This window comes from Rhododendron vialii, chromosome 6a (genome assembly GCF_030253575.1).
Source record: "Rhododendron vialii isolate Sample 1 chromosome 6a, ASM3025357v1".
NCBI classification, from domain to species: domain Eukaryota; kingdom Viridiplantae; phylum Streptophyta; class Magnoliopsida; order Ericales; family Ericaceae; genus Rhododendron; species Rhododendron vialii.
The window spans coordinates 31,495,140-31,504,275 of NC_080562.1; the positions used below are offsets into that span (position 1 = coordinate 31,495,140).

General features: G+C 36.5%; 1 protein-coding gene across 1 annotated transcript; it reads left to right on the forward strand.

Annotated features, from left to right (window-relative positions):
- Positions 1-8,710: 8,710 nt before the first annotated feature.
- On the forward strand, positions 8,711-9,136 carry LOC131329368 (uncharacterized). Its single transcript, XM_058362465.1, has one exon. The coding sequence runs from the start codon at positions 8,885-8,887 to the stop codon at positions 9,089-9,091; it is 207 nt and encodes a 68-aa protein (XP_058218448.1). The 5' UTR covers positions 8,711-8,884; the 3' UTR covers positions 9,092-9,136.

A 9,136-nucleotide genomic window follows, 5' to 3' on the forward strand; every position in this document is an offset into this window, starting at 1 on the left:
TGTGGATTATATGTTTGGCTTTTGTTTAAAAAAAAATCACATTTGTTGGTTTTGCGTCAATTGTTTATGAATTATTAGTTCATTCTAACGAGAGGAATCTTAAAAATAAAAATCTTTATTTAAAAAAGATAGTATATAATAAAGAAAAATAATTCAAAAATTTATTTGTACTGGATTATGTTTGTTTATACTTGAAGAAAAATGAACTTTGATATTAATTTTTAACTTTTTAAATTCCCCTGTCAAGACAACCTAATAATTCACCCAAAAAAATAGACACAAAACCAAAATTTATTAAAAAAAATTGAATAAAGGTAAAAAAAAAATCTAAATGGATCGATTATTAAACCAAACCACTAGTGAACCAACCAAAAGAGACAAGGGGATAGCCTTAAATTAACCATGCAATCTCATTAGAATTCCAAAATATACAGAAAAAAAAGGAATTACCAAATACAGCGAGGTCTATATGTAAAAACAAAAAAGAAAAAAGTACAGAGAAACAAAACCAAGTAAAATGAGCCTAACCTGAGAAAGCAAAGAGAAAGAGGCAGATTCAAAAATACTATCAGTAGGGACAGTTTGCAGGGAACCACGCAGAGACAAACACGTTTGGCCCCATTTCGGGTTCCGAAAAAATCTAGAAAAATATTCATAAATTTTTGAATATTATTTTATGGAGCCCTGTAAAAAATCAGCTCCAGTAGATATCGATAAGTATTACTTTTGGATTCGTAGGGGCGAACTGAGGGTCCGTTCCGGAACCGAAATAAGAACTTACTTTTTGTCTAATAAGAAGCCTTGTTCCGGAAAATAAGAAGGTTGGTACTTATTTTGGAAGAATTTATATAGGTACCGACTAACCGAGGATACAAACGTATCCTGAGTGATAATTCACCAAGTAGAAATCCTAAAACCCAATACCACAATATGCAGATCAATAATATAATAATTAATAATACACAAAAGGTACAGAATAATAACACATCGTCTTTTTTTTTACTATCCATCATCTTACATGTAATCTAAGGATCATCTCCGCGAGATCCTTTCCTCCCACATCCACTAACTACAATCGTCTCATGGGTCCACCCTTCCTCTTGCTTATCCTGCACCAGGGTCCTAGGTGAGCGCATCTAAGTTATGTACCGAGTATGTTCATACTTAAGACCATAACAGGAGGATCGAGTCATCCCATGACGTATCGTACATTAGGGTCGGACATCCACTACCCCACGCTAACTATAACCGTCTCATGGAACCCATTCTCTTCCTCAAAGAGAAACTTTCCATGACGTATCATACATTAACGTCTCACTAACTATAATCGTCTCATAGGACCCATTCTCTTCCTCGAAGAGAAACTTCCCATGACGTATCATACATTAGCGTCTCACTAACTATAATCGTCTCATGGGACCCATTCTCTTCCTCAAAGAGAAACTTCCCATGACGTATCATACGTTAGTGTCACAACATCGGGCCCCTCAGGTAACCCATTTCAACACAGGGCCCCATAGGTTACCCTTGCCATCACCATGGCTCAAATCACAATCCACACAATCACACTTCCAACACTTTATCAATTTCCATTTACTTAACATCGTCTACATGAGTCACTACTCGTAACCACCCAGGGAACTTATTTGTCCAATCTACAGCCACAACAAAATATCACACGGTTCAACATTTCAACTAAAAGTACTAACAACACATAACCATGCGATAAAATTTATCCTGTCATAGAATTAATCATGCGAGTAACAAAATAATATTCAGTCAAACAATTAATTACTACACTTAAAATTAAGTCTGTTTCTCTCATTTAGAAATTTTATAAAACATTTCTACTATTTAAACATTTTCTTTAACTCTTATATTATTCATAGATTTTACAAACTAATTTTTATTGAAAAATACTTATTGCTAAATTTAGTATTTACTAACTATACTAAATATTAATATGAGATTTTCATAACAACAAAATTATGCGAGGCTATTCTAGTCAATATTTATTAGAGTAAAAGATTAACTAATATGTAATTTAAAATATTTCTTGTTTACAATCTAAATAAATTTTTACTAGTAAAATACTCTTGTGAATATTTCATAAGCATTTATCTACCCCAATAATTTATTAAACACGTAAACATCCACTCAAATACAAATCAACAATGCATTATCAATAATAATTTCACAATCAAACACTTGTTAAACGATCATAAATTTTCACAGGGTATAACACTAATCATTCTTGCACAACCGGACTGAATTTTAATATAAACAGGATTAAAAATAAATTAACAATTTAACAGCAGATCATCATCTTCAATAAACTTTAAATTTAAGTCCTAACTCCATTAAAATGCAGATTAAGGTTTCGGGTTTTCGGAAAACTACCTCAAATGCGATTCTAAGTCCGGATAAGTGTTGTACGGTGTCCGTAGATCGCCATGGTGGTTTTGAAATATCGAGGCAACGTCCAGTGGCACTCTGATAGGGCCCGCAGCAGCGGTGTGCCCACGAAACTCACGGTGTGCACACACCTATGGCCACAACTCTCTCTCTCTCTCTCTCTCTCTCTCTCTCTCTATTCTAGACTCAACAATAGAATTGGGGGTACAATAATATACTGGTGTTCAATTTTCGGATTGTGTGGGTATATATAATGAGAGAGAATAAGATAGTAAGAAGGTGATAGGATAAGTGTAGAAGTGGTGGAATGAGGAAGGAGAGGGATACTGATAATGATAAAAGGATAGGAGACAAGTGCCACATTTGGGGGGAGTTTTCAATTCTAATGTAGTGGACGCATGTATGTACATGGTGAGAATGTATCTGGACGCTTTTATGTATAGGATGAGAGATAGAGAAGTGGAGAGTTAGTTTGAATAGAGTTCTACTTAGGGTTTAGATAGTAAAGATAAGAGATGAATATGAATCACTGATTTCCTGTATATCTAAAGTTTAAATACATATCTTATACAATAATGCAAATAATATCAATTGTACACATAATAATATATTTTAATTATTCAATCTAATTAATTATTGAATTAGGAATTTAAAAATATAAATTTGTATGAAAAAAATTTGGATCGAAAATCCGGGTCGTTACAATTTTTCTCCTGAATTTTATTAATTTAATTACATGTCTCTCTAATGGGCTATTAAAACCTTTTGCGTTGTTATATTTCGATTGTTAAAGAAGCCAAAGAATTTTACAACTTTTCAGTATTGCACTGAAGATTTACTTGCCTTACAAGGCATAGACTTGAAGGTTTTTTGGTATATAACTTGAGGTTTTTTTTTTTTTTTTTATCAGCAAAAAGTATTTCATAAATCTTGAAAAAGATTACAAATATTTACTTGAGAAAGTTCACCATGTGGAATTATGGATCTTCTTTTTTTATTATACCAGAGAGAGTATAACTCAACAAAGAATGAGAAATTCAATAATCCATCTTTCATTGAAAGTGCAATAATCCATCATACTCTTTCATTTTTGTTTCTTTTCCGTACACACAACTGCATACATCCCATTATTGTTTATAAATTTGCTACAACTACAAACACATACTCACAATGTGTACAAGAAATCGCCGACTGCACCCAAGGGCGGGGGAATTTAGGAGGAGAAAATGAGGTCATTTGATTCTTATTTTATGCCCTATTAAAATTCATTGCCCTACCGCTACGCTTCTTATGAAACTCAACAAATTGCCCAAGCAATCATCAAATACGTCATCCATTCCTAAATGGTTATTCACCATGTTTTTACGTACAATTTTTGAAAATACTTTCATGCATAATTTGTTAAATTTTTTGACACCAAATTAAAGGTTTAATTTGGTGTCAAAAAATTTAACAAATTATGCACGAAGTACCTAATAAATTGATTTGAAATTGCATGTAAAAACATGATGGATAACCATCTAGGTTTGAATCAGAGCTTAGGATTATTTTTTTTGATCAGCAAAAATTAATTTCATTAACTCATAAACACGAAGTTACAGAGATAATAGGAGCTTGGATACACCGGCCTAACCATTCAAGACCCTCTTCTCCAAACCACGCGGAGGAACTGAAATGGGTCCAACAAATTGAGCCTAAATCAAGAAAACACACATTCGAATAAACCCACACATAAAAAAAAGGCCTAAAAGCCCAAATCAAAACAATTCAGCACAAACCTAACCCTAGCCCAACTATGGACTAGGAGGAGTAGAAATGCAGGGGAAAATGACGGCTTTCCCTAGAAATGCATTGGGGTTCTTTCGGGCCGGTCCTATGAAAGTGGACTTCTTCCCTTCAAGTCCCAATGCACAAATCAAAGAAGAATACATGTCTGACTAGGTCCTGGCTATATATTTTTTTCGAGAATACCCTTTCATCCCCTCTCTCCTCAATTTTCCTCCTTTTTATTTTTTTAAAATTTATATATTTACTTTCTTAAAACACTGATAATTTTTAATTGTTAATTAGCACTGTTTTCAATCCAAATTCTAATTTTAACTGTTAATTATCAGTATTTAACTGTTAATTATCAGTGTTTTAACTGTTAATTACACCTGCTCCCAGATGTGAACCAAAACAAAAAAATTTTACTCCACATACAGCAAAACATCATCTCTCCCTCGATCACGACAGATTAGAGTTTCTAGTGGGGGGAGGCGGTGCCTCCTTCCCGTCCACCACCGCCGCCCTTCCTCCATCCCTTCCGAAGTCGCTGCACAGTCACCAATTCCGATCCCTAGATCCTTCTCCACAGTGTGTGTTCCGTTGTAGTACCTTGACTGATGCAGCGGAAGCTAATTGAAAAACGGAACTACTAAATTGAGTCCGAATCCGTTGATTCGTAACGAATACCCGGAGATCGAAATCCTTCTCTAAACCTGTTTAGTCAAAGAATACCCAGGAATAAAGGCATCAAACACTTTGTTGATTCCATAGAATACCAAAGAATTTGGCATAAAAGAGAACACTCTTTATAATTTTATTAATCATCAAAAACTTCCTAATCCTAAGACTTACAACTCTACTTATAATCAATCCTAGTAATACTAAAAAGGTAAATTGAAATTAAGAAACTACTTCCTTGTTAACTAAGATACTAAATAAAAGGAAAATCACATCAACCTACCTAAGTACGGAAATAAATAATTCTAGACTAAGAATATGAAATCACAAAATTTCCTAATCAAGAGCTAATTAAATAATTACTATATTCTTCATGAATTCACGGCTGCATCATTCTCTCTGGCTTGAGAAAACTCGTCCTCGAGTTTCCATTGCTTCAAATAATTTCGAGCGCCTAAGCTTGTCTGCATTGGTCTTGAACTTCAAATTGGTTTTCTCGAATTGACATTGAAAATAAGTGCCATGAAAAACTACCAGGACATAAAGAGATTCAAACTTTCCATAAAAAGAGGTTTTTGGTGATTCTTTTTCTTCTTTGAATAATCTGACAGTGACCTCTTTTCCCAAGCCAATTTTAACCATGAAATCTACAATTGTAAGTTCATTGAGCAAATCACTCACTTGAACAAACTCTGGAACATCAACAGTACCAACGGCTGGAACTTCATTAGGAACACCAAGAATTAAAAAAGAATCCGAGAGCAATGTGTCGGAGTCATTTGTCTTCTTAAAGCCTTCAACAATGAAAGGGTCTGTATCAAAAACCGGTGGTTTATTCCAATCCACAATTGGATCCGGAACAATATTGGACGTGAATGGCCACCGAATTGTACTCTCCTCCATAAAGGTGCACAAATTCAGTGGGTAGTAGTGAGGTTGATTGTCAATGATCAAGGTGGCCCTCTTAACCAACGCTTTATGCGTATCCTTGATTTGTTGAAATCGTTCCCCTAGTTGTGCACCCCGTGCAGCCTTATCACCTTCGTTCATATCTTCGGCAACAACATAACGATCATCACGAACTGCTTGTCGCGCCATGATCCGGAATCGAGCGCAGGCTCTGATACCAACTGATGCAGCGGAAGCTAATTGAAAAACGGAACTACTAAATTGAGTCCGAATCCGTTGATTCGTAACGAATACCCGGAGATCGAAATCCTTCTCTAAACCTGTTTAGTCAAAGAATACCCAGAAATAAAGGCATCAAACACTTTGTTGATTCCATAGAATACCAAAGAATTTGGCATAAAAGAGAACACTCTTTATAATTTTATTAATCATCAAAAACTTCCTAATCCTAAGACTTACAACTCTACTTATAATCAATCCTAGTAATACTAAAAAGATAAATTGAAATTAAGAAACTACTTCCTTGTTAACTAAGATACTAAATAAAAGGAAAATCACATCAACCTACCTAAGTACGGAAATAAATAATTCTAGACTAAGAATATGAAATCACAAAATTTCCTAATCAAGAGCTAATTAAATAATTACTATATTCTTCATGAATTCACGGCTGCATCACCATGAAAGTGCTGGTTGAGTCCAGATCCAACGTGAGCTTGTTGAGGAAGGGGATGATTAAGTCGTGGATTAAGTTGATTCCGATGGAAACTCGTCGCCGTTCGCCGCCGGAGAGGCCGTGGTGGCCTTCGTTGTCGATGACTGTTTGGCGGCGTTTTTGAGACTGAGTTTGTTGATTAGGGCTTGGACTCTCGTCTCCAATCCAAAGTTGGAGATCTCTGTTAGTCATCTTCTCTTGAAAGTAGTTTCCGACGTCCCATGGCTGTCTTCTCTTGAAAGCAGTTTCCGACGCCCCATGGCTATAAAAACGAAGAGGGAAAGTTAAGGTGGAAGTCTGCTTGCCCCCAACAATTTATATACGGAAAGTATGTAAATATTTAGGTTTAGGTATTTATAGAGACGTGGATCGGGGTAAATTTGTAAAATTATGCCCATAGGATCTGTAGGAAAATACACGTATCGCGTATAAGACTTGGCCGGCTATAAAAGTGAAAAATAGGACCGGCTGGCATTTTGTCAAATTTAGCACCTTCTTCTGGCGGGGATCTAAACCTAACAGAACCCGGTAGGCCACGGAGCCCAAACAAACCTGCCCAAAACCAAGGGGCCAGCCCAAAACCTGACACCAGCACCAAAATGGGCAAAGCCCAACACCTAAAGCCCAAAAAACCAAACCCCAAAACCTAACCCAGGCCGCACCTCCGTCCAATCGCCGCCGCCACCCACTCCGAAACTGCATCCAGCGCGATCGTCGCAGCCGTGAGCCACCCAACCTCCACCATCTGCAACCTCCGCCAAAATAAACCCACTGCAACCACCACACCATTGCAGCCAAACCTTCAATCTGCTGCCTCCCCAATCCACAACCACCACCTGCAAAACAAAAGCCAAGAAAAATGGAAAACAAAGGCCCAACCCACCCCTCAACCACCAGACGCCACTCAACAACAACCAATCACCTTCCGCCGCGGCCCCACTTCGCCGTGGGTTTGGGAACAAAGCTTAGGATTTTTGTTCATATATATACACAAATACCTCGACGATTCCCAGTCATTAAATTATTTAGAATCCCATAAGCATAAACCCGAAAGCTATCTATAAACGAGTTGAGTCTGCAGAAGAAGGAAAAAAAAACTCAATTTTTTACTCAATCATCTGTCGAGCCACAAACCCAGCACTTTAATCTATCCCTCTCTTCCCCTCCATTAATCGTCAATGAATCTATCCCTCTCTTCCCCTCCATTAGGCTTGTCAATTGGTCGGATCTGATCCGGATCCGATAAGATTCAAATTCGATCTGAATCCGATAAGACTCGAATCCGATAGTAGTAATCCGAATTCGAAAACTTCGGATCCGGTCCGAAATCCGAATCCGATCCGTAAACTTTTTTTACTTCAAACATTTTAGCAAAAAATTTTTTTTTTTTTTGAAAAAAAAATATTTTCCGAAAAAAAATTTAAAAAATTAAAATAAAATAGTAAAAATAAAAATACAACTTCTTAAACATTTTTTTTTCAAAATAAAAAATTTACTTTTTTTTAAAAAAAATTAAAAAAAATAAAAATTTATAAAGAATTGGGCCTCCATCAATCGTCAATGAATCGTTCGCCGACCAGCGTGTGGATTCCTGCGGCTAGGATTGGGTTGCCATCAGTATTTCTCATTGGCGGCCTCTATTTGTTGCGATTCGCGATCTATGGATCATGGATAAAGACAACAACGTGGGATGACATCAAAAAAAGAAAATGGTGGTGTAGATGTACGGTTCAAATTTATAAAGGATCAAGTATTTTTGTGTTGGGCCTTTGGGCTTTGTATCTATTTGTTTGCAACTTTACTTTGATTAGCTCTATGAACCATCTTGTTTGTATATGGTTTTTATCAATATAACCATATAATAAGTGTATCTATTGAGTTTCTGGGGAAAAAAAAATTTATCTGCCTCTAAAAATTTATTTTTCGATTAGTCTCGTCTAGGCAAATAAATAATTTGTAAAAGTTTGATGCAAAATCAACAAATGTAAAAAAAATAAAAATTGAATAAGAAAAAAAAAAGTTTTTTTAATAATAAATACCCATAACGACCCCAACTACTCCAGCCTAATAGCCATCAAATAAAATGGGCCCAGATGTAAAGTGGTGCATGGTCAAACTAAAAGGTCAACCAAATTTTTAATACACACGCCTCTGGTACTTCTTCAGTCAACGGTCACGCCCCCACCTAATAACCAGCTCATACATTTAACTGCCAACGACCACAGTCACCACATCACTCACAGACCTTATAAAGAACAGCGTCTCAGAAAGATAGAGCCCCCGAAACAAAGCTAACGTCGTTGATAATTCAGGTGTCCGGGTAGCTTACGTATGTGCAAATCGATCGTCCAGAGCTAATATTAGTGCCGGTGTTGTAAATAGGATTATACTCTATAGGCGATGGTTTGCTTCTGTTTTTTGGTGGATCAGTCGAAGAAGGTGCGGAGGAGCAAGCCGGCGGCTGGAATATGCTCGAGGTGCGGCGGCGGAGCCAGCGTGGCAGATATGAAGACCGCCACGAGGTTTTGCTATGTTCCGTTCTATTGGAAGAGGTGGAGGGCTATCATCTGCACATTCTGCGGAGCCGTTCTTCGCTCCTACCCTTGAATTAATTAAATTAATTAATTAATTGCTTCCCAATGTTAGAACTTA

Excerpts from the sequence above, each read along its gene's own strand:
- LOC131329368 (XM_058362465.1), top strand. The coding sequence starts at position 8,885 with ATGGTTTGCTTCTGTTTTTTGGTGGATCAGTCGAAGAAGGTGCGGAGG.